The following is a 25,516-nucleotide window of genomic DNA, read 5'->3' as shown; positions in this document are numbered from 1 at the left end:
ATTTTTGTACATCCTAATAGAAAAAGCACAATTTATTTCCTTCTTGTTTATCTTCAGGCGTTCGTTATTGATATATTTCGAAATTATGAATATTCATTTAGTCTTTCGTTCATATATGCAGCAATATGTATCACGGCGAATTGTTAATATTTTTAATTTTGAATCATCTTTTTGTTGATTTATCTCTTTTGTTAACGCATCGGTGTGTATGTGTGTGGTACCAGGTAGAAAGTATATGTAGGGAAGTCGCCTATCTGCGCACATTATTGCAGTCCAAGCATCGACAATTGCAAGAGCTCGTCAACAGTCAGGAGCGTGCGCAAACCTGCCAGCGTCAGGAAAAGGTAAGGATTTATTAACGCGAGGAATCTTCGTGTCTGTAATACGCACGCATATTGCAAAACGACGCGACGTATACTCGCACTATATTCGTGAAACTTTCTTTTCTGATAACGCAGACAGTTAAACGTCTCTCTATCTCTCTCTCTCTCTCTCTCTCTCTCTCTCTCTCTCTCTCTCTCTCTCTCTCTCAGCAGTAAATCTTTATTACAAAAATAAAAAATGACGGAAGTTGCGAAGTTGATCCCGATGGCTAGATCGGACGTGTTACTTTATAGTAATTTCAGTGTAACTTTGTAGAGAGTGAGTGAAGCGGAATGTGCATTTCAGACGGATAACGGTGTCGGCAGTGACGACAGCCTGCCCGAATCCTGGTCCAGTCTCAACGACGAAAAGTGTATTGACAGCGTCAGGCAACTGGTGAATCATCACGTGAGTAAATTCGAGCGTCCCTTCGATCCCGTTCTGATCGCTTTCTTCTAAAAAAATAAATAAATAATAAAAAAAAATTGTGATCTTAAACAGAAGAAAGAGCTAGCCGCTTTGGAGAACGAGCTGCAGAACAAGGTCAAATCTCTGAACGAACATCAGAGTAAGGTGGATAAGATGGAGGAGGAGCTGACGGAGATCGCGAAGAGGCAGAAGCAGATATTCAGGGCGGAGGTACGTACGCGTGAAAATACGTTTCACAAAACGATTTTTTACGTTAAGGGGCGTCACAGGCCACCCCTGAGGTTTTAAAATGATATCTTAAGTTTAGGATTTTTTGTGGGTAAATGGATAGCTTTACTTAAAATTTGCTTAGAGGACATTATTGTACATATATAAGAAACCAAAAAAATATTTTTTTATTTTTCTCATGTCCAAAATGACGGCGCACTGGCCTACACACTTGCAGAATTCTTTTTTTTCTATCGGTGTACAAGATTCCGGGCACACGATTTGACCTTGAACGAAACACAAAGAATTTTCATTATTTACATATTAAAAACTAGAGAAGTAGGGATTTTTCAAAATATTGATTTTTCTCAAAATGGCAGCTATTTTATGAAAGATGTTGTATTGACAAAAATACGAACTTTTCTTAAAAATAGCTGTCATTTCGAGAAAAATCAATATTTTAAAAAACCCCTACGTACTTCTATTCTAGTCTTTAATATGTAGATAATGAAAATTCTTTGTGTTTTATTCAAACCGTGTGCCTGGAATCCTGTACACCGATTTGGAAAAAAAAAAACAGAAAAAGAGATTTCGTAAGTAGGCCAGTGCGCCGCCACTTTGTACATAAAAAAAAATGTTTAAAAAAAATTTTTTTTTAGTTCCTTATATATGTACAATGTTTTCTAAACAGCTTTTAAATAAAGTTATCCATTTATCCACAGAAAAATTAACTTAAAGTACCATTTTGAAGCTTCAGGAGTGACGTAACCCCTTAATGATTTCTAGCTGGGGGACGACGGAGTGACGGAGAAGAAGCTGCTGCTGGCCAAGCGGACTCAGGAGCAGCTCGAAGAGATCGAACGGCGCAAGCAGAGCCTGTCGTTGGACCTGAAGCGCGCCACGCCCGCGTTTCTGGACGACGGTTGTTCGTCGAACGACTGCGACGACGCGGCCTTCAGCTGCGACTCCAGGTCGTTCCAGGATGCGAACAGCAGGAAACACCGAGTCGCCGCGGACTTGAATTTGCTGCCGCAGAGTATACCGAGCTCCGACACCGCGGAGACGTTTCACACGGCGGCGGCCGATTCGCCGGAGCTTCGCATAGCCTTCGAGGACGCCGACACGATGTGTATAAGCGATCTGATGAGGAATCGATCCGCGATCGAGAATCGACGTGACCACGATGACGGAAGCTCGTCCGAGGTGGACACTAAGAACTCGACGAACGCGAACGGAGCCGCTTCCATGGAGCTGAGCTTCGACGAGGAGGGGAAGGTGCAACCGCCCGCGGTGTCCGCCATCGCGGAGAACATGCTCCCGGAGGACACGGTGGAGTCGCCGATACAGCAGAATCCGGCGATGAAGCGGCTGAACCAGAGAATCGCGCGTCAGCGGATGATGGTGATGAGATGCCTGGACGCCGGCACCCCGTCGAAGGAGGATCTCAATCAGCAGATAATGATACTGCAGGATCTGCAGAGACAGCAGATCGAGTTGGAAGTGTCTCTGCTGGAGGACGAGCGGAAGAATTTCACGAGGCGGCTCGAGTGCGACGGCGACAGCGACAGACTCGTCGGCGACGGAATCGAGGACTATATGCAGAACGAACCAAATGCTTACTGTAGTGTCGTAGAGCCTACGAATAACAGCTCCGCCATTCTGTTGACGGTAGCGCAAACCAGATCTCAACTTTTCAGGAACAACAGGCCTAATACTAACGATCAAGAGACTCTGTCGGAATCGTTAGCGTCTAAAAGATCCTCCGGTCGGGGTTACTCGACAGTTTACTTGACGGTAAGTCATCGGGCGCGTCTCTTTTCTCACGTCTCAGACGAATCGATCCCGAGAGACGACACTTCAAAACACAGACACGTTTTTTGCACAGAGTCAGAATCGCGGCGATCGCTTGAGCAGTCCGTACTCCTTGACGATCACGAGGTCCCTGCCGTCGTTAATAGCGAACGACAACGACTGCGTGATCAACATGATCGTCAGCGTGCCGTCGTACGTGATACGGGGAGCCGGCGCGTCCAGCCATTACGAGTACGAGGTGCGAGTTGTGGCGCAGGACGACAGCTGGACGCTGCTACGTAGATACAGGAGATTCCGGGAATTGTATATATCGATGCGACAGAAGTACGGTAGCAAGGTACGTTATTGTTTAACTACGCTATGCAGTAATTATGAAAGTGACATAAATGTATAAGAATTCGAATCAATTATATAAAATGTCAGGGTATCGAAAAGTGAGAAATTTCTCAATGGTAATTAAATTAGCTTCAACGGTAAGAATTTTCACGTTTCCGCCCTAAGGAAAAAGTTACATGAGAGACCCTCAAGTTCGAATATAATTTAAAATTTGAAGAAATTATTTTTAATTCTAAAATAAAAAATTTTATCATTGCAGAAAAAGAAATCTTGTCAAAAAGTACCTCGCTAAATCATTAAGCTCGCTTTTTAATTAATTCAAATTTGTTACGAAATTGTTTTTATATGTAATTTTATGTGCCGTGTAAAATACGGAAGAGCATTGAAAGATTGGGTCACACACATGTATACATAATGTATAAATACAAATCAGAATGCACACATATGTACATAAATATTGCATAATTTTATTCTGAATTCTGACACGAATTATAGACGGTCTAAAGTGGACTTTAAACTATGTACATAGAAAAGTCTAATTATTTCGAAACAAAATGTGCACGCGACCTCAGACCACTTTCATAAACGTAAACACGCATTAGCGATACAATTATCGATTTTACGGATCACTCTTTGATCACAGGTCGCGGCGATACGCTTCCCCCCACGCCAGGTCTTTCCGAAGTACGAAGTCGTGGCGAGGCAACGTCGGAAACGCCTCGAGGAATATCTTCGCCGATTAATTCAAGTTTGCTCGGAACTGCCGCACTGCACACCACTATACAAATACAACGGCAATCTTAGCAACATAAATAAGCAATCCCTACTGGAATTCAGTCCGTTTTTCAGGCGCGGTATGTTCGAGAGCGGCAAATACGGAACTAGCTAAGGTACTATTCATGCGATCCTCAACCTTTTCGAATGCCGGAGAAACGAGTGAGAGAAGTGAACATTACAGATGTTTACAATTCATCGTATTTTTGTCATTTTCTTTTTTTTTTCCTATTTATAAAAATGCAGTAGCTGTAGCGAAAGAGATTGAGTAAATTGGGTGGCAACGGCGTTCATGCAGAATGAGTCCCGTAACATTTGTCGCAACGCATTCCTTGAATTATATCCACACATATCAATTCCACGAAGAATCATATAAAGATGAGACTAAAAAATATTCCGTAACTTTTATTGATACTTTTAATAAAAAGTGCTACGAATGCTTTATATTATGAACATTTATATCAATCAATCGAATTGCAAGATGTTAAGTGATTCGTTCTGCTTTGTAGCTCGTTACAAAAAAATATATGCTTCCAGAAGTTTAGCGATCGTAAGACTGGTTTGTAGAAGATGAGAGCGCGCTCTTCACTGATACTGTCTCGTGCGCGCCGATAAATTTGCGTGGAGACATTAAAGTGAGAAAGCGTGGATATATTCTTTATGAGAGAGAGAGAGAGAGAGAGAAGATCGCGCGGATTGGCGAGGCGAAACATATCGCGTCATAGCGATTTATTTTCTCCTTTTACAGATATTTTCCTAATGTCTTTCCAATAGAAAAAGAATCTCCCAGTAGAATTCACGAAGTGTACCTTCCTTCGATATAGTCAAATCATGGTAGTCGATATCATTCCGGTTACGTTTCACTAGGACAAACGTACGTATTATTGTAAATTACGAAGCGGCGAGAGAGCGAATTCGCGTCAGGAAGCCGGTGTGACCATAACTTCGCATAGTTTACTCGATAGCCTGAAGAGTATTTATTTTGTGCGTCGAACAGTGTTTTGTATGCGCGATCCCACGTAGCGAATCGACTAGCGAATTGAAACAACTTCCCATTAGCGTATAATAATTATCGGCTTGTAAAAACGTAGCAATGTGTGTTACGTAGCAAGCGAGAAAAGATATCATATCTTTGTTAAGGTACTTCCGTTCCCGGGAATCTATCTCTGGCTGTGTTAATAAAAACTTTTACCACTACTTCAGGTACGTGTTCTAGAGATCCAAATAAGAAAAGAAATTCATACAAACAAGTGTTCAGAAATGTAAAGATTTTTAAAAAATCAATATTTTTTTCACATTCTTTTCTAAACTTATGATATGAACAAAATAAAAATTCTTTACATTTTTTAAATTGTATTTTTATCTTTTTGAATTACTCGTTTTTCGATTTTTTTTTGACGATAGAGAGAGGTTCAAAATTTTAAATAAAATTTTTCTCGTGTGATAATTACCATTTCTGAGAAAAATCTTTTTTTGATATCTTTAGAGGATTATTACTCCTCAGGAAGAGTTGGAGAAAGTGTGAACTGATATCCTATTTTCATAAAAAATAAAAATAAGAAACTGAATCAAGTAACTGAAGGAGATCAAGGCTCCGCTTTGTTCCGCTTCTCTTGAAAGGCCCTAGGCTTCAGAAGTTAAAGGAATTAAAGGGGTTAATGAATAATAAATTGGAGGAGATTGTAAGGTAAGAGAGAATATACTTCCAGACACGTATTTCTATGAACTCTTTTTCATACTGTGGCCTTTAAGTATCTGAAGTAGCGGTAAAGTGTTTATTAATACCCTCTGCCTGTCTGGCTGTCTGTGTGTACGTGCGCGTACGTGTGAGCATAAATGTGTGTAATGCAAGGAATTAACAGATCGCTGTTAAAGTTGAAGTTGTTATGCAGATATTAGCGTTTATTTGAATATTAGTACTAAACCAAAGTGTTGATCAGCGATAACTATTTCGATTTTTCGAAGAATATCGTCGCAATTGCTATGGATTGATCGATCGGGCTGTATACGATCGAAGTATTAAAGTTTATCAAAAAGTATCTTATTGGGGCAAAATCACCTTGAGATAACATAAAATGTTGCTTGTTCGTTACATAGCCAGGACATTTCGGCCTGTATTCTCACCGGATGTTCAAGAGATGTAACGGAAGAGAAAAAAAATTACACTTTCGGCTTCGAGAAAACGCTATTATATTTAGCACGTTAAAATAAAATCTATATAATAAAAAAAAACACTAAGCGCCACAAGTATGATAAATATGCTTTTCGGTAGTACGATTAAAAAAAAAAAAGGTATTTATTCCATGGCTGTGTGTAAACCTGAACTCGAGAAAACCTCATCAGATTCATCCTGGCTAACGATTAATAATTAGTAAACAGCGAACTCGACGCTCCTAGAGCGACGGCACCGCTTTTCGAAGGTGCAATACTGCGAATTACTAATCGAAAGATGTGTCGTATAACGAGGCAGTTATTACTTATTCCAACGGACATTACCTCGCGTTTCGTACGATTTCATCGTTATCCATTTTTTTTATACACGAACCTACGAGACCTATATGTTCCATAAGTGTAACAATGGAGTACAATAAATTGTTATAATATGCAGCGCATTTCTCCTGCCGTCTGTGTATCACATATAATCGCCGCGATGAAAGTGTAAATTTCGCCTGATCTTCGCAACGAGGCGCGGCTTCTCGTGAATTCGCTTCGCATAGAAAAATACTAAGTAATATTACATCCTCTATCGTTCTCTATTCTACTCCTTTGTCCTACATTCGAAATTTAAATTACTATTTCTCTTTTCTGAGCATTTTACGGCACGCATACATACACCCACATAACCACACACTTGATACACTTGATTATCTGATAAACATCTAAAAGTGTAGGTACTTTTCGTTTCGATTTGTTTAAAAAATTCCCTCCCCAAAAAAAGTACACAGAAATGTGAATTTCCGTGAATGATATTTTTAAAAGAAATAGACCAGAATTCGAGAAACACGATAATTAAAGATGGTACGGTGGATAACAAAACGTAAATAAACGGGCATTGATATTTCCCTCGATATTCGATTTTTGCAATAAATTATACTAAATAATATACTAAATAATAGCTTGTCATACCTCAATTTTTAAATAAACACTTGCTCGCTCGCTAAACTGTCGGCAAACGGCGCAACAATCACTCTCGTGGCAAAATAAAACGTCAAACCAAACGTGATGGAAATCGGTAGTGCGGGCAGCGCTTTCTTGAATATGGCCAGCAGCAGCAGTGTCAGACAGAGGCCCTGTGTGAGGAAACAAGCCGATTAGGAAAAAATTTCATCGATGTTCCAGCGCGATAAGCGCTACTTAAACAAATACGTACAATAAGAATAGCGACGAAGCAAGCCAACGTGGTGTTCCAGTCCCCGTAGCTGGACGCCTTTCCAACGAGCACGCTATAAAAGATGAAATCCCCGAGGCCCAGCTTGACCCCGCGTTCCTCCTCGGCCGCGGCGCCTCCTTGTCCTTGCGGACGACTGTCCTGCTGTCTCGCGCTTTCCCTAGTCGCGACCGAGTTCTCGCGTACCTCTTGGGCGCGCCGCGTGCTACGCTCGTCTGTATAATCAAGATTAATTTAATTCTTTGTTCGAAAGACCCGTTAAGATTTAATCTTAAATTTAGATGTTTTGGAAAAATTAAATAACTTGATACATTAATAATTCAATACATTGATCCTTAGAAAAAGAGCTTAATTTAATAGATTGAAGAGCTTAAATTAGTTTGATTTCATTTTCTATTTTTTGTTTAAAAGACCCGTTTGTTAAAATTTAATCTTAAATTGTTTTGGAAAAATTAAATAACTTGATACATTAATAATTCAATACATTGATCCGTAGAGCTTAAATTAGTTCGATTTCATTAATTAATTTAATAGTTAATATTTTATCCATTGGAAATTTCATTAATTCGTACCGTGCGTCTCTACCCATTCGGGAGTGAAACCTCCCTCTTCCGTGTCGCCTGACGCTTGATTATTTTGATTGTCCGCCTGACCGCGCGTGGGAGACTCCGCGGTGTCTCCGGACGCCATTGTAGCTGCTTGCACGTACCCGGCGTAAGTGACGGTAAACGAGTATAAGATGGTGGAAGAATATATTAGAGCAGGGAAAATAGATTCGTTTCGCTCCTGCGCCGTTTCCACGAGTATCCTTAGTGGACCCTTCGGTGTTAAAACCGCAATCAAGTCTACAATGCAGGTAAAGAAGGCTGTGAGATCGTCGAGGCACGTGCGACAAGTTCCCGTCTCGAAAACGCCTTACCCCAAATACTTATGACACCGAGCACAACCCACGCCGTCCATTCGGGTAGATACTTGATGAAAACGAGCGCCATCAGGGCGGAGATGAAGATCAGATATGCCTGTTGAAGTTGCAACGGGCCGTTCCAGTGAATGCAAATCATTCCGACCACGCCGAAATTCCACAAGCCTATACACAGTGTGAAGAAATCCATTGGAATGTTATAAGCTTTCAACACTTGCCTGCAAGTAGAAATACACCATATTGAATTCTTCTTTCAGATTGATTAACGGACGGTGCATTTTAAATTTACGCCGTACACCTCTCTTCGTACACTTACTCGCAATACAGAGCGGAGAACATTGAAAGCAACAGTAGAGAGCTTATAATCAGCCAGCCGTGTATGACTTTGTAAAATCTGTATTTGTAAAGGATGATAAGTATCACAGTCATAAACACAATGACGCTCATGAGAATCAGCGAGTTGGCGAACGCCTGCCAGACTTTGGTACTCGTGTCGGCGCTGTCCTCGTGAAACGGAGTGTATACTCTGGAAAGAATCGTTCCAACAAATCGTCGTGTCGTGCGAAATATATATATATGTGGATAACATACTGATTGTTGCCAGGGCAAGAGACTCACAAGTACATTCCCTTGGTCGTGTAGAAATGGACTGAGCTGATGGTGGCCACCACGACCAGCATACACAGCGAAACGGGAACGAAGAGTTTGATCACATGCGCCGCGCCGTACTTCAGCTCCTCCTCCTCCTCCTCCTCCCTGTAGTGCCTCAGTCTGTTTTGATTACTGCTACCGGACGTGCCGCGTCTGTTCGATCGGGCGACAGCCGTGCCTGGCGTCTCGATGTGCACCTCGGGAATCCCATTCTCCACCTGTGACAGAGGAAAGGACACTTAATGAGGGCACCTTAAATCTCTCTCACTCTCTCTCACTTTCTGCCAGCAAAAATCGAAATTAATTATTGAAACTCTCTCTGATTAAACGAAAGACCGAGGGTCCTTCCTGGGAGAAAACCTACCTCTTCGTTGGCACTTCTGGAGCGGCCCTTCCGACGCTCGTTGCCCAGGATCAGGTCGTCCGTGCGAGACTCCGCGACGTGACCGTCCATCAGGCTTGTGTACTCGTTCGCTGAATCGTAGTCACTCTCAGACATTCATCAAAGTCTTGTGTGTTTCGGGCAGGAGGAGGGCTCGTTTCTCTCGACGTCTCTCGTGCGTCTCCCTCGCGCTACTTCCGACAATATACACTTTCGGCAGTTTATTCCCTGGACACGCGTCACGCTTGCATAAAAGAAGATAGAGAGAAGAGGCCAGAAGAGACGCGGCTTACGTTCGATTCGACTCTCCCGTTTCTCTGACCATCCTAAACTCGTCCGTTCTGCGAGTACAAGTCTTTGCTACTTGTTGACAACCGTTTACAATCTCTCTCTCTCGCTTCCTGTCCCTCTCTCATTCTTCCCTCGCTGATTCACTGGTGTGCGACCGCCATCTTTGAAAAAAAAAATACAAAGGAGGTTATCCGAGCATCTGCACTCTCTGGGAAGTTCTCAGTGCAAAAAAAGTGCAAGCAAAGCGAACAGACCTAAAGCAGAGAGAGTCCTCTTAAACAATTACAACTATTTATACATAATATTGTCGTTGATGTTATGTTTAACGATATTAATTGATTGAAACGTTTTTATCGAATACATATAAGTTAAAAATATAAACGTACTTATCAAATTTGTAACAAATTGAGTGAACATTAATTTAATCTCGAATAATCTGATAATTTTTTTTTCGTCAATTTTATTCAAAACCGACTTTTTCCAATATATATTTGTTTTTCGCAACTTCGAATTAGAAAACATCCAATGACGACATTAACGACACAATTAAACGTACGCTACTGCTTACCCACTATTAAATTTTATTAGCTTCCACGTATTTATATGGAATTACGACCTACGCGTATCTGAACAAGTTACTTTTTACGATTGTTACTGTTATATACATTGTAAAATAAAATTAAAGAGGTCATGCGAGTAACACACGATGAGGATAAGCGGAAAGAACTATTTAGGTTAGGTTAAATTGTATAACCAGAGGCAGAGTCGCAGAGAGGACTGCTCTCGTCCACTAACGCCCCCTGAAGAAGAGGGTGTAAACTACATAGCAACATTCCGCACGGCGGGTATACAATTTGTGGTGCGTGTCCGTGCTAGTACCTTTGGAGACTGCTGGGGATAATTCCGATATAATTTATTCTTGAAAAATTGCGCATTCGAAAATCAGATTACGGATATTTCCGGTCAATCTTCGACTATGTTCCGTGTCATAATTGCATTCGTCACGTTTGTTTCCTCTATACTTTTTTCCTCCACAGAGAGTAATAAGTACACACATGTAGTGCGCCATATTGAATACATCAAGTGCATGGGAGGACGCCCGATCGTCGCGACGTGATTGGTTCCTTGAGTTCCTTCAATTTGAAATTTCTCAAGATCGCAATTGCGCGATTTGCGCGCCCAAAACGTTGGTGTCGTTAGTTCTAGAACATTCTAGAAGCATGCCGGGACGATGGCGGTCGCATGCATCTAAGTGTATCTCTGTATCTCCGATCGCTATCGGTATCGGTATCGTTTAAAAGAGTATCTCGCGTGTGAATACAGTGTGTACGTGATGGATATATACACGTAATGGAATACAGTGAAGGAATACAGTGACGGAATGCAGTGAAGGAATGCAGTGAAGGAATGCAGTGAAGGATGCAGTGATGGAATGCAGTGAAGGAATGCAGTGAAGGAATGCAGTGAAGGAATACAGTGAAGGAATACAGTGCAGATGGAATGCAGTGATGGAATGCAGTGAAGGAATGCAGTGAAGGAATGCAGTGAAGGAATACAGTGAAGGAATACAGTGATGGAATACAGTGTGATGTAGTGTGTTTTGTATACGTGTGGATCACGAGCTTTGTGTGATGCGTCGGAGTACCGGCGATCCGGATTCCGGAGCTCTTGTGCTTCGTGGAGCATCGACCAAGGAGTTGCCGTTCTAACCTAGATATTTTGGATATTCTGCTCTAAATACAACCAGGAACGCCAGGAGACGTGTGCAAGGATCATCGCCAGGTAGTTTATGCATGTACTGATAATCCGGAATTAATATCTGTGACTTCGTCGAGCTGTCTCAATTTTCAACACGAGAAAAAACGTATACGGTTATCACTGCGCACTGCGTTCCGTTAATTCGCGATCCGGTGGTGAATTTTGACATTTTCACGTCGTACGGCGTCGATCCGATGGAAAATTCGATGTCGGATACAGTTTTTTGAGAGATAAGGCGAGAGATTCGTCAAGTGCGATCCGCGTGATCATAGCGACGCTTAGCTAAATGTTACTGTTCAGTGCAATATGGCAGATGTGCGACATTTTATTAGGTGACTTTCACGCGATCGTACATACTACCACTAACGATAAGTGGGGTTTGAGTCTCCGCTAAGTGGGGTTTGAGTCTTTGCTAAATTCATATTTTACTCAGAGGGCAGGCTGAAACCCCACTTAGCGGAGACTCGAACCCCACTTAGCGGAGACTCAAACCCCACTTAGCAAAGATTCGAACCTCACTTAGAGTGCCGTCCCATGGCAGATTTTTCACGTAACGCGCGTATCGCTTCTCTCTGGCACTGCACTCGCGGGGGTGTGAATCGTCCATTAGTTTGCCGCCGTTTCGAACACGGAGGAGCATCGCCGACTGTCGCCGACCGCCGCCGATACTCGTCGACCATCGCCGGTTGCCCGTCATCTCCCCCCCCGAGGGCCCCCGAGTCCTCCGACGGTCCGACCCCGACGCACGCGAGAGACGAGTTTACAGCAGTTTAACAGTTCGGTACGGCCTCGACGACACGGCGAAACGCAAAACGGTGGCGGGCAGTGGGCGAGAGCGAGGGACGAGCCCATCTCCCACGCACAGGTTCGGCGTCGCGCGCGGTCGCGACCGACTCGAGGAGGCGGTCCCACGACAACGCGGTGTCCATCGTAATTATGCAGTGCTAGTGAACGTGAATGTCAGACACAATGAGCTTCTCTAGCGATGAGGTCAACTTCCTGGTCTACCGATACCTGCAGGAATCCGGTACGTTGCCTCGCGCGGCGCGCCGCTCACATAACCTCACAAGACGAACGCCGCGTCGCGTCGCGCCGCAGCCGCGTCCGACGTCCGTTCGTCGGCCGCGCGTCTTATCGCGGTCGAGCAGGCCGGCGATTCGAAAGCGGATTACGACTCGGCCGGGAGCCGTGTGGACGTCGAATCGCCCGTTCGAACGATTCGTGAAATTTGTCTCAATCGACGCAACTTGTCATCTTTGACTCGCCCCCGCGCGTCTGAGCTTAATTTTTTTTTATCTCTGAACGCGTTCTGGCGTTCACTGCTCACTCTGAATCCTCGTGTCTCCCGCAGGTTTCCAACACTCCGCGTACACGTTCGGAATAGAGTCCCACATATCGCAGAGCAACATCAATGGAGCCCTCGTGCCACCGGCAGCACTCCTGTCCATCATTCAGAAGGGGCTACAGTACACAGAGGCGGAGATAATGATCGGCGAGGATGGCACCGAGCACCGAATGGTGGAATCTTTGTCGCTCATCGACGCCGTTATGCCAGATATCGTTGCGACGCGGCAGAATCAGATCAATCAGCAGAAGCAGCAGGTGAAGGCGGATGGTCAGGATACCAATGGCGAAGAAGGTAATCTACTTTTGCTGTATATATATATATACACTTATATAAGTTAAAGTAGAATATTGTTTATCTCTAAATTTTTTTAAACATGTAAGATTATGGTACTAACAAGGAAAGGGATCCAAGTGTCCCTCTTCAATTTTGATCAGCTTTTAATATGTTATTTTGTAAACAAAATCAAGAATTAAATTACTGCATATTCGTGCCCGTTCGCACCCTCAAGGGGTGAACAATCCAAGAAAAAAATCGGTTTTTTTATTTCAGAGCAAAAATTTTCTTTATTTTAACAGAGTTATCTTTTGTAATTTAAAAGTTTTTAAAAATATTAAGTACTCTTAAAGCCATTCAACTTTAATTAGAAACATTTTTTTTCCATCCCTCATAGTTTCGATATTCGCTTTGAAATAAAAAAGCCAATTTTTTTTCTAAAGAATGTTTCACTCCTTAAAAATGCGAATGGGCATAAATATGCAATAGCTTAATTCTTGGTTTATTTGTCTAAAAAATAACATGTTAAAAGTTCATCAAAATTGGAGGAAGATACTTGGATCCTTTTCTTTGTAAGCTTAAGCGATATGGATAAGAAATATAGATAAGAGAGATAGATTAAACTAGTGGTTTTTGTAAGATTACATAGAAAATAAATGCCTATCGTTGAGAGCCTGATACACCCTGGTCTGGAGAAGTTGTATATTTTTCAGACCTCCATAGAATTCAGGTAGATTAAAATAGGACGGCCATGGATTTCAGATATTTTGTGAGCTATAGCTTGTCACTTCTGTCAGGTGTAACAGATAAAAATATGACTTCTCTACATATTTTTATTACTGGATACAGCCAGAAGAGACCAGTATATAACTTATCATCAATCTGTCTGTTGACCAGTGGCAAACAATTCTTTAAATAAATAGATTAATAAGTAGAAATTATTGCTGTGTCAAACGACGATGATAAATAATAAGTTAAAGTAATTTGTGATTCGACAGCGATTATCTTTCCATTATTATTTCTATTCTTAGAATAATGATCGGAAAGAGGAATTTTTTGATTCCATTATTCTGAAATGGCCACAAGAGATTCCTATTAAATTAATTAGATAAACGTTCCTTTCTTCTCGCAGTTGTCACGTCCAACGAAGGTGTAAACAATAACGATCGAAGTGGAGATCGGGGAACGGAGATGGAGGTGGACGAGCCGGCAACAGGTGCGAACGCAGGCGCCAACGCCAGCACCGTCGAGATACCTGCCAGCAAAGCCACCAAGTTGCGCGGTCACGAGTCGGAGGTGTTCATCTGCGCCTGGAATCCGACGACCGATTTACTGGCCTCTGGCTCGGGCGACAGCACTGCTCGCATTTGGGATATGTCGGACAACTCGCAGGCGCCCAACCAGCTGGTCCTACGCCACTGTATTCAGAAGGGCGGCACCGAAGTGCCTAGCAATAAAGACGTTACCTCGTTAGATTGGAAGGTACAAACCGAATACTTTAATGATTTAATGATTAACGATTGAATGATCGCGCTGACGTAAATACGCATTTCAAACTTTTACAGTGTGATGGCACGTTACTCGCGACGGGAAGTTATGACGGATACGCGCGAATCTGGACTACGGACGGGCGATTGGCATCGACATTGGGCCAACACAAAGGCCCGATCTTCGCCTTAAAATGGAACAAACGCGGTAATTACATTCTGAGCGCCGGCGTCGACAAGACAACGATAATTTGGGACGCCGAGAGTGGACAGTGTACACAACAGTTCAGTTTTCACTGCGCGCCCGCCCTGGACGTCGACTGGCAGACGAACACATCGTTCGCGAGCTGTTCCACAGATCAATGTATACATGTGTGCAAACTCAACGTGGACAAGCCCATCAAGAGCTTCCAGGGACACACAGTGCGTATATATGCGATTAGAAAAATCGCCCACAGCTTAAAATCAAGCGTTTCCCTTCATTTTCCTCTTTTAACTCATTGTGTTTTGCAGAACGAAGTCAATGCAATTAAATGGGACCCGCAAGGAAACCTGTTGGCCAGCTGTTCGGACGATATGAGCCTGAAAATATGGTCTATGAAGCAGGACACGTGGGTGCACGATCTGCAGGCGCACAGTAAAGAAATCTACACGATCAAGTGGTCACCGACCGGCCCGGGGACGCACAATCCGAATATGAATCTAACGTTAGCTAGCGCATCGTTCGACTCCACCGTTAGACTGTGGGACGTGGAAAGAGGTGTTTGCATACACACGCTTACCAAACACACCGAGCCAGTTTATAGTGTAGCGTTCAGTCCGGACGGGAAATTCCTTGCTAGCGGTAGTTTCGACAAGTGCGTTCACATATGGTCTACGCAAGTGAGTATTGCAGTTTCTCTCTTCATAGTTTCATTGTTTTCTAAAATAAGAGAATTAAATTGATTTTGCTTTCTTCTGCATTCGAACAGAGCGGCCAGCTGGTGCACAGTTACAAAGGTACAGGCGGTATCTTTGAGGTCTGCTGGAATAGCCGCGGTGACAAAGTCGGTGCGTCGGCATCCGACGGCAGCGTATTCGTTCTTGATCTTCGTAAACTATAATTATAAATTACGTCCTAGAAAGTCCTATTCCTGTTTCAACAAGTTTTGTTACAACTCTGCTTTAATCGAGGTATACTATTCCTTCCTTTTATCATATCTTTTTCATTTTCTTATTATATCGGGCGCAATTGGGAACGGAGAGTGCTTTTTACACGTGACTTGCACGAATGCGGAATTTTATTTGCAAAATGATTTCTTTGAAAAACGTATTTAAACTTATTCCAGATTTCTTTTAATTTTTATGCTTTTCCATTGAAATATTAAGATGAGATTGGAATTTTTATTCTAAATAGTTTTTTTATCACATAAAAATTCTCGTAAACTATAAACTAATAATTTAGATCTTAATTAATATAATGTATTTAAACAGAGTTCTATAAACAAGCTTTCTTAAAATAATCAATAATTTTTAATCATAAGCATTTAAGTTAGTTGAGTTTTCCTTTAAATATATTTATGAATTACGTTATTAATTACGTTACTTATACATAAAAAACTACATTACAAAAAATTCTTATATAATTAAAGGACATTATAGGTGATGATTAAATAAAATTATTTAATAAAGCGCGTACTTTCTCGGTTAAAAAAAATTTTTTTTGTATGCTATTCCCTTAATATTTCTTTACGATGCATAAAAAGAAGTGTACATTAATAATATTTTTAGCCGTGACACAAAACACTGTACAGTATACTTGACAAACTCGACAAACTTTTTACAAAGAAACGGATTGCTATCTATATTCATTAAAAAAATGGCTGGAGTATACTATTTATGCTCCAGTTGTAATTATAATCACATACAATTAGAGTTGTAACTGTGATAGTATTAAATAATATGTAAACATTGACTATGAATAAAAGAAAAATGAACTTTTTTAGAGAAAAATGGTGATTACATGATTGAGAAAAAAATGACAATTTTTTATTCACCATAACATTATCATATTTTTGATAATGCATAGAAACATAGGAAAAGATGCCTATTGTTGGCTTTGACTTTAAACGAGATTTGTTATCATTCTAGTTATGTATCATGTAACTAAAGGGTTTTATTAGTTTACCAGTGACTCAATATCGTGATAACGAAATGATAGCAAGCGATTTATACGCTGAAAATTATATTTTTATATAATTTTAATTTGTTTTGATTATACATTTTTCAGATAAATAATTATCTCTGTGACCACAAAATCTATGCAATTACATGTATTTTAATATATATTTATTTTTCTTTTTTTAATGATTAATTATATTATATAAAGCTTAAAGTCATTAAAAAGGATTTTGAGAAAAATGATGTGTGCATTCACACGTACTTTCTTTAGAAGATCTTTTACTCTTCAGAACTCTAAAGTTTCATATATTTATGAATATGTAATCTGTTATTGAAAAACGATGAGTGAATATATTAAAATACTTATATGTAGGGTAGAAATCGTTGAAAGATTTAGTAACTACATTCTCCAATTTCCTAGATTTTCTGAAATTGCGTTTGATAAAAACGCCGAGGCAATTATACGTGGAAATATTCTTGTGGTACGGTGGACATTAAATCACATGGATATTAAATAATTATTTTAATAATGCATATACACGTTTTATTTATCCGCGAAACTTTCAATCTCATGCATTGCGTTAGACATTTTATTTTTACACAATTGATAATCGCCTGTTTTTTTTTGTACTTTCGTAATGGCACAGGAATAAATACATAACTGCGGGAATGGCACGAAACGAAAGTCATATCAACATTAAAACTATTTCTAAATTATAACCATTTGGGATACAATCTTGTACTTTTATCAATGAAAATCTTATCGTGTATTATAATAGTCTTTCTTAACATTAACAGTATATCTGATCTCCGGATCCTTTTACAAGTTTTTTTTTTCGATTCCCTTACATTTGCGAATCTGTGGAATTAGTCTCTCTTTAGTGTACGCTATACGCAGAAAATAGAATTTCCCTCAGAATTGTAGACAGCAGGTACACACATATGAGCGCCTCCCGTCCGACGATCGGCGCCGGACGTTTGTACGGTGCGGAGAGGCGATAAACTATCGATACAACGAGGTATTTGTACATTTAATAGTTGGCGAAAGTGAAACTGCGTAAGTTCAATCGACTCCGTGTATACTCATTATATCGTCCGCTACGAATGTATATATTCGGTAGGTAGTATATATCGGTAAAGCGCGGTGGTGGACTCGAGAATTATAATAATTAGTAACACACGCTAAAGGATCGGGCGTCAGGTATTCTCTGCCGAAGAACAGAAGACACAGCTTAAACGAGAGATCACAATGTTATAATACTGCCTCGTTACGCCTTTCTCCGCGAAGGGGATTTCGGACGCGGAGGAAGACGGAAGTAAAGCTTTATATACGTAAAGCTCAGATCTTTGTACGTCTCTTTGGAACGTTACGCGCGCCAGTCGAATCGGTCGCATCCCCCGAACGATGCGCGATCGCGATTCCCATTGCCTGCCAGCTTCCGTGACGCACGGCTGTTTTTACATCGAATTCATTTACAACCTAACTCAATAAATAAACGCTAAAATTAACGGCGAATTGGAGAGGGGAGGGACGAATACTGTGTGGAACGAAACGTTTCGGTTTCTCGATTGAATCCATTAGAGAGGGTTAGTCGCGTTAGCAGCCCCACCCCCCTCCCCCCGCGTTGTTTGTTGGCGATTGTAAAATTCAGCAATTTTTGGACATACATACCGCCAGCCACGGCTGGCGGGACTCGGACTATCTGCTAAACGAGGATAGGCAAGTAGCGGAAAGAAGACAAGCAGACAAAAATAACTTAATGGATGATTAAAAGTCGCATATAGTAAAGCTAAGATATATCGGATCTGTAGTTCTTCTTCGCATGCCGAGAGGCGCGATTACAGCACACGAAGCTCATTAGCCTGTACCTGAAAGATCAACATTATTATTATTATTAAAATGCAATTTAAAATCTTACTTATATATTTTCTAAATTCTGATTGACGACGAGAAGTGAATCAATAGTAAATTATGTAACTATTGTTTTATAAGACAAGATAAGGAAAAATCTGAGAAAATTGTCTCACCGTCCGATCGTCTTGCGACTCGCGGAACAAGCGGTTGTTCTCTTCGGTCCACTCGTTTCTATCGGATGCTGCGGACCGTCCGCGGTTACTCTTCATGCCGGATCTCGCGATTCTGCCGGCGTTCGATACCGACCTCTTACCGATGCTCTCGAGGAAGCGACGATTCTCGTCGACCTGCCGTTGGTCTTGCAATGCCTTTCGGCGAGCCAACTCGAGCAGGACTCTCTGCCTGAGCACGTCCAAATTGTTTACGATCGACAGAGATCCGATTCTCTTGGTGCGCATCACGTCTGGCCCGAGATCGTTCTCCGAATTCAGCATCTCGTCCTATTCAGAGAACACGAACATTGTCGCATTAATTCTTACAATACTGAGGGAAAGAAGAGCATGAACGATAGAATCGTAAATAGATTATCGATCTTTTCATTATCAAAATGACGATCAAAATGTTATAATTATTGCATGAGAAAATGGATTTTCTTATTTTATGCGTTATGAACCTAGGATAGTCTCACCACAGATTCCGTTCTAGCAATTCTTTGAACGCGTATAGCTTGAATAAAAAATATATTCGGTATAAGCATACTTTGAAAAGGAAGAGCTTTAAAATCATAAATAATATATATATATATATATATATATATATATATATATATCCGAGAACTTGTCCCGTTTTAAATAATGCGATTAGATTACAGCAGTAAGATTTTTACGAACAGCCCATCCTATTGCGTGAATATTACTATGCACGACAAAACACTATCAGCTGTTCCATTACATTACTGTAGTTGGCTAACAGCGCTGACAAGCTTGTGCATTCTAATCTTATCAACCGTATGTTGCTTAAAGTTTTACTAACAAAATTTATTGCAAAACCGGATATTTTATGGATTAAACTTATCAAACCTGAGAGGGTTTTCTGTTGAATTTTATATAAATTTTGTTTTTAAAGATGTAACTTACCAGATGATAACATTTATGATGAAAAATTAAAGATTTTATACATATATACGTATATTCAATTATACAAATATATGTATATATGATTAAAATTAAATTTAAATAACTTTCGAAGAAATGTACATTATGTGCACAATGTGCATTATGTCTGAAAGCATTAAAGTATTTATTGTTAACATCTGACATTAACTACCTTGATAATTAATCTGATAACTAAAGTTCTGTAATGATATGAAACAAAGAATGGATCTCGAGCGAGATAACGCCTTCGTGAATACGCAGGTATTAAGTGCAATTCGTGAAATTTATGCGCTTCTGCGTAGCTACAGTTTACCGTATGACGTCTCCCCGAGATACGATGTATAGATACTTTTACTTTACCGCGCTTTTACGTCGTGCTTTATGTCTACTCAGCTCATATATGGGGACTCTTTACGGTCGTTTATTCTATTGCGCATTCTCGCAAAACGATTCCTTCCGAATTGGTCTCTCGCTCTCCCTCTCTCTTCCCTTTCCCTGTCGCGCAACATTCATAGATGAACTTGTACAATCGTTACAACAATTGCGAATTCGTGCGCTGCACAACGACAGCCGAAAGTACAATCCCTCGAGCGAGAGTTCGCAAGAGCTCTCACCTTATACTGTAACTATGCACCGAACCGGAAAATACGTATTTACCGAGCCGGGCGAAGAGCGAATAATGAATTCACATGAATAATGAAGGCACCTGCCACCACCAGGTCGTCGTGTAATCTGCTTTTATGCAGCGTGCCTCGGAGCGAGTAAAAAATTCTAGAATTCACGCTGTAAATTATTCTAATTGACGTGTAAAATATTTCGAATTAGCAAACGAACCGAGTTGCTAAAAAAATATGTGAGCTGTATATCTGTTCACAAAGTTGTTCTTAGAAATTGCCGATATTAAAAAAAAATAACAGCGGTTCCGAGAGTGTCTCTCGTCAGAGAAAAATCATTGTTTTCTCTGGAAATATCGGACTTTAAAATAAATGAGAAAAGAAATTCATGTGTTATATACGAAAACAGCACGCTGAGTAACGTACAAAGATTTCCCCATGACTAACGGCAACGATAATTTCTTCTGTTATTGCGAGATTACGTTATCGTGTGCGTACATAACTCTTTTCCGCGCCACAGATAGCTTTCTTGAAGATGATCTCGAGGAAGTGACAGATTTATTCTTGGTACACAAACGAAAAATATTACTTATAATATGAAGCCTATATATTACAATAATATAAAACATATTATAAGTAATAAATATTATTCATATTATAATAAAATATTATATATTTTCTTGACCAGAGACATGTACTTCTGCATTTTACACTTGTCCGATATAATGTCCGGTATTTTGAATTTTATTGGAGCGAAGATTGTATTCGAGGGGAAAGAGGCGCGGTCGGATAAAAGGACGCTTTACGGTCTCGCGTGTCAAAATCTATCCGCTCCGGAGATAAGACGGTGGCAGCGTTGCAGAGCAGCACGGGAAATAAGGAGCGATGCGCAGATGCTCTGTAACGCGACGTGGGACCTCCCCATGTGCATAGAAAAGCCAGAGAGAGCCGTCCCCATTCATGACTCGCGCGCGCCTCTCTGATTCACACGCATCGCCGTATATATAACGTATACGTTTACGTCATTTTCCATCATTTTCCGATATCAAACCGTGAGGCGTCCCCCGTCCGCGCCTGCGAATCTCCCGCTGCATCCCCGTCGCGTCGCGTATAAGTGTGCGTCATCCCCGCCGGGACGCCCGCGCCGCGCCGGTCGATCCGTAATGTACACGCTTAACTATTCAAAATGCAAAAGCGCTCGTAAACTAAGCGATCCGACGAGAGACACGTGTCTCGGTGCTTGTTGTCCGGACACAATGGCATCCGTATATTTGGAATACGTTGTTCTGTTGCGCGACGAACGCGATTTCCGCGCGCGCAGCGTTTCACGCGCTTAGAATTATTACTATCGATTATCGATGATGGTCTCTCCCCTTATCCGCGGCGTATCTTTTTCTCTCCTCCACTCGCATCCTTAAATGCCGTGGATCTGCATTCATGTGAGAAAGAGAAAAAGATGCGATAAGAGAGCATTCGTCAATAGTCCGTGATTCTGAATTTTGAGGAAATATTTTCGCAACGTTTATTCGCAAACTTAATTTATCTACATAGAATGAGATAAAGATGAACGAATATGAATAAGTGGACATAAAGCACTCTTGATTTCAATCAACTCTGTAGTTACTTTTTAATTTTCTGTGCGTGAAATACGTAAATAGGATGGAAATGACATAATTCCAATTATAGAATCGAAGCTGTTTTTATTAGATTGCTTTATTTTCCGATTATTTCTACGTATTTGCCGTGTTACTTTATTCGAGAAAAAAACATACCTCCAATTCTGGTATTCTTTGATCGATCAACAGGAATATTTTGGGACGATCGTCTGACACGTCCCTTCTTTCGTACGACGACAGAGGGGCGGAACTTGTGAGTCCGATTATCGTCGTCGACGCCAAGATACCAAGTAGTATCATCGTGCAGGAAGAATGTAAATTAATAACGTTCATCTGAAACACATCATCGAAATGCTTGCAGGTGATAACAAGTCGGCAAAGTATTCATTACGGATAATAAAAATCAGATTTTCGTTGTAAAAAAAAATGTATATAGATATCACTTTTTTCCTTATTTTCATAAAGAGCTTGTGACATTCGATTGTCTAATTAAATTACATAATGACTTACGGACATTTAGGCTGCATATTTTTTCGCGCCATATGATACTTTTATCTCAAGTTTTTGCGCCGTGTTTACGTCGAGATACGACTTGGATCGAAGACAAAGTTTGATGCAATGCAAAGTTTGATTCATTTTAAATATACAATGACGAAATTAAGAAGAAAAGCAGAAAATTATACGGGTAAATTTACGCGTCTTTGCGTGTCAAGTAATTTTTCAATTTTTTTCTTGTTCTTTAAAGCCTACCCGATTCGAAAACAAGCCTTGTTTTGTCATCTGCCATCCATCATAGGCTGTGTTCGCTTTGGCGCTTAAGGCCCGTCTACATAAGTCGCAACACGCAAAACGCAAACGCACACGCGGAGAAAAAAAAAGAAAAAAGAGAGAGAAACGTCATCTTGCGTCCGCGTTTTGCGTGTTGCGACTTACGTAGACGGGTCTTTACAGTGCTCACAGTATCACTTCATCCTTGTTCTTTATCAACTGTTGAACAAGGACAAATAATGCTTATAAACGCTGTGAGCGGCGCCAAACCGAACGCATTGATCGGGTGATACATGAGAAGTTAAGGCCTGACAGCGGGTGAAAAGAGCTACTTTGTGAACGAATTGCTTACTGTGCCAACATCCGGTCGTTCGTTCTATTCCTCGAATCGCGTTAGAGCATTTCGAGAAAGCTATCGCTTTGTTAAATTACTCTCTAAATTTTCTGGAGTGAATCTCACTCCAAAAGATTAAAAATATTGCCACTCGGCCACTTGAGTGGCAGTATTTTCACTCTTTCGGAGTGGGATTCACTCCAAAAGAGTGAAAAGTCACTCCAAAAAATTTAGAGAGTACTTTTGCAATTGATCAAGTCGTAACTCTCACACGCAATAACATTTCTCATTAAGCATTATCAAGTCGTATCAAACGCGTTTATAGTTTAAATTATTACAATCTTTATCGTTTTATTAGGCAAGTAACATTTAAAAAATTGAAAAAAGTAAAGAGGAAAATTATTTTTTTGACCGTAATGTGACATTTTGATACTTCCATATTAAAAGCATTTTTTATATTTTTTTATATTATGTGTAATAAATATATTATTTTATATTATATGTATAATAAATATACATTAAGTATATCCTCTTTTGATTATAATTTGAAATATTAGACAAAAGAATTAATATTTCTCTTTTTTGTTAGTTTATTTTTTCAATGTAAATTAATCTTTTTTTTTTTAAGTTTTCTCGAAATAACCATAATTTTTAAAATTTATTATTTTTAACAATGAAATTTTTCCTATTATTAATTATTTCTAAACATACTGACGTCAGCACGTACAAAATGATAAACGTTTCTGCGAGACGTAGACGTTGTCATGGTTGTCGTCGTGTCGTTGCACAGTCCGTTACCGCCCGTCGTTGTCGTCATCGTCCGAGTCCATTAACACCAAGGGGCTTAATTTGCCGTTCGTAATTTAGGGCTGCCGCGTCCCGCTTTTCAATTACACGCTGCGAGTCGACCGGGCGACTCGATTTCAACGTCTTGATTCGAGTCCCGTTCCCTCTATTACTGTCCTTTCTTTCTAGTGCCGCTCTAGTATCCAAGGTTCGCGTCACGCGTATTTTTAATTAATGTCTAGACTAGAGATTGGTACAGTGGTCAAAGGGGATTAGGTGTCTCGTTATCAAAGTACTGCGTGACACACCGCGTGGCTGTTCGTTAGGCAACTTGGACAATTAGTAGACAACGTGGACGTTAAAAGAGACCTATACACGGGACCTACAATCTACTAGACTTTCAAGCACAACGAATCTCGTTAAATCTCGTTATTTAATCGTCCTCGATTTCTTTTTCTTCTTTTTTTTTCTTTCAAGTAAATTGAAGATTATTCTTTTCTCAAAAAGGAAAATACTTCTTCAATAGTTACGTATTAAGGAAATATTGAACTTCTTTACTAAAATGTGTGAAGAAAGGGATAAATTAAAAGAAAGGCAGAATAATCACTTTTTAGAAAATGGAAAAATTATAAAACCGAAAAATAACGTAATTGTTTCTTAACATGACTATATTTAGTATTTTTTTAGTATGACTATATTATAGAGATTCTGTAATATACTGAAAAATGAACAAATTGAGTAATAAGCGCTATTTCTTATTGTTTAATGATCTTTTTTTATTTAGGTAATTAAAATTCTTATGGTACAAAAATCAAAATGCCACAATTGATTAAGAAATATATGTTCATTTTTTACTGACAATAATTTAATTATACAATTTGAGAAGAAATATTTCGTGTTACAATTTCAGTCAAATTTCAAGCAAATTAGAGCAGGTTTTTTATTCATTTAATTAACGATTATAATTTGTTAGTTCAAGAATTGATAATGAAATGCATAATGCAAATGTGTGATGCATAGCATAATTTAATCAATGCACTAGCGATGATTGATTAGACTATCAGTTATATGAAATGCCATATACGTATATATTAATATTAATTACAACATTAGAATATTTTTCCACTTAGATTCTTTTAATAAACTCAAATAATAATGTTGAGAAACATCTCAATAATAAATGCACTTAATAATTACGCGCGAGCGCATGTAATTATGTTACATATTTGTGGTTATATATTTTTATTTTTCATTATTTAATTAATATAAGAATTGTGAACTTGTTAAGAAATAATGACTGTCGTCAGTTCCATTTCACCAAAATTATTCTGATAAGTTCCACAAAACGTGTACGATTCGATTTGAGATATTTCAGTAGAAGAAGCGTTAGCAAATCAGACCATCGCACGTGGTAACGAAACGAGTTCCATTCGCATAACGTAGGATTTTTACTTCGAATCGACGTTGGCTGAAACTCAATTTTGCAAAGCGTCGCGTCGTAACGAGCCGCGATATTTCCCGGCTCATTTTCCGATATGCAAAATGCAAATGACGCTGCAAATTCAAGAAGCTTGTTGCTCGAGCATAATACAGTTAATCGCGGTAAATTGATGCACGAATGTGAATCAAATTATCGTCCTCATTATCAAATTATCGTCCGCATGGCACTACTCATCAGCACGTTTATTTATGTAAATGTTCACTGATTGAGTGGACTCGCGAATCAATGCCTGCAACATGTCGTTTAGGCAATATAAACAGGCGCATGATATTTCGAGCACTTATAGGCACGCTTCCCCTTCCTCCCC

The 25,516-nt window shown here is 40.1% G+C and overlaps 4 protein-coding genes across 7 annotated transcripts in view; 2 read left to right on the top strand and 2 right to left on the bottom strand.

Annotated features, from left to right (window-relative positions):
- LOC105453794 (kinesin-like protein KIF16B) overlaps positions 1-5,256 on the top strand; it is a 17,809-nt gene extending 12,553 nt beyond the window's left edge. The window contains exons 11-16 of the mRNA XM_011695997.1: positions 225-344; positions 670-771; positions 865-1,002; positions 1,786-2,793; positions 2,885-3,148; positions 3,791-5,256. Of these exons, the coding sequence (XP_011694299.1) occupies positions 225-344; positions 670-771; positions 865-1,002; positions 1,786-2,793; positions 2,885-3,148; positions 3,791-4,036 (1,878 nt within the window). The 3' untranslated portion in view covers positions 4,037-5,256. The remainder of the gene's footprint in view (positions 1-224; positions 345-669; positions 772-864; positions 1,003-1,785; positions 2,794-2,884; positions 3,149-3,790) is intronic.
- A 540-nt stretch (positions 5,257-5,796) lies between these two features.
- LOC105453792 (presenilin-1) lies at positions 5,797-10,234 on the bottom strand. 2 transcript variants are annotated; one of them, XM_011695995.1, is made up of 8 exons: positions 10,124-10,234; positions 9,247-9,716; positions 8,850-9,100; positions 8,548-8,757; positions 8,229-8,449; positions 7,882-8,154; positions 7,292-7,524; positions 5,797-7,211 (listed from the first exon to the last, which is right to left on the bottom strand). In XM_011695995.1, exons 2-8 carry the CDS (start codon positions 9,379-9,381, stop codon positions 7,056-7,058), a joined length of 1,479 nt encoding a protein of 492 aa, XP_011694297.1. In that variant the 5' UTR covers positions 9,382-9,716; positions 10,124-10,234; the 3' UTR covers positions 5,797-7,055. The 2 variants fall into 2 exon arrangements, with proteins under 2 accessions (XP_011694297.1, XP_011694298.1); XM_011695996.1 differs by having other exon boundaries at positions 10,128-10,234.
- Positions 10,235-12,004: 1,770 nt separating this feature from the next.
- LOC105453791 (F-box-like/WD repeat-containing protein TBL1XR1) lies at positions 12,005-15,589 on the top strand. Its single transcript, XM_011695993.1, has 6 exons — positions 12,005-12,340; positions 12,665-12,952; positions 14,067-14,416; positions 14,500-14,844; positions 14,935-15,303; positions 15,393-15,589. The coding sequence occupies exons 1-6, from the start codon at positions 12,271-12,273 to the stop codon at positions 15,522-15,524; spliced, it is 1,554 nt and encodes a 517-aa protein (XP_011694295.1). The 5' UTR covers positions 12,005-12,270; the 3' UTR covers positions 15,525-15,589.
- Positions 15,590-17,089: 1,500 nt separating this feature from the next.
- Positions 17,090-25,516, bottom strand: part of LOC105453790 — a 25,498-nt gene continuing 17,071 nt past the window's right edge. For all 3 annotated transcript variants that reach the window (XM_011695990.1, XM_011695992.1, XM_011695991.1), the window contains 3 exons: positions 21,977-22,153; positions 18,610-18,936; positions 17,090-18,450 (listed from right to left, as the gene is read on the bottom strand). In XM_011695990.1, the coding sequence (XP_011694292.1) occupies positions 18,421-18,450; positions 18,610-18,936; positions 21,977-22,153 (534 nt within the window). In that variant the 3' untranslated portion in view covers positions 17,090-18,420. The remainder of the gene's footprint in view (positions 18,451-18,609; positions 18,937-21,976; positions 22,154-25,516) is intronic.

Source organism: Wasmannia auropunctata, unplaced genomic scaffold (genome assembly GCF_000956235.1).
Source record: "Wasmannia auropunctata unplaced genomic scaffold, wasmannia.A_1.0 LD335994.1, whole genome shotgun sequence".
In the NCBI taxonomy this organism is placed as follows: domain Eukaryota; kingdom Metazoa; phylum Arthropoda; class Insecta; order Hymenoptera; family Formicidae; genus Wasmannia; species Wasmannia auropunctata.
The sequence above is the reverse complement of the archived record's forward strand: the minus strand, read 5'-3'. Positions and strand labels throughout refer to the sequence as shown.

Coding starts and splice junctions, on each gene's coding strand:
- LOC105453792 (XM_011695995.1), bottom strand. CDS start 9,381: ATGTCTGAGAGTGACTACGATTCAGCGAACGAGTACACAAGCCTGATG. Junction 9,101..9,246: donor CCAGAAGTGCCAACGAAGAG/GTAGGTTTTCTC, acceptor CCTCTGTCACAG/GTGGAGAATGGGATTCCCGA. Junction 7,212..7,291: donor GCTTCGTCGCTATTCTTATT/GTACGTATTTGT, acceptor TTCCTCACACAG/GGCCTCTGTCTGACACTGCT.
- LOC105453791 (XM_011695993.1), top strand. CDS start 12,271: ATGTCAGACACAATGAGCTTCTCTAGCGATGAGGTCAACTTCCTGGTC. Junction 12,953..14,066: donor GGATACCAATGGCGAAGAAG/GTAATCTACTTT, acceptor TTCTTCTCGCAG/TTGTCACGTCCAACGAAGGT. Junction 15,304..15,392: donor TTCACATATGGTCTACGCAA/GTGAGTATTGCA, acceptor GCATTCGAACAG/AGCGGCCAGCTGGTGCACAG.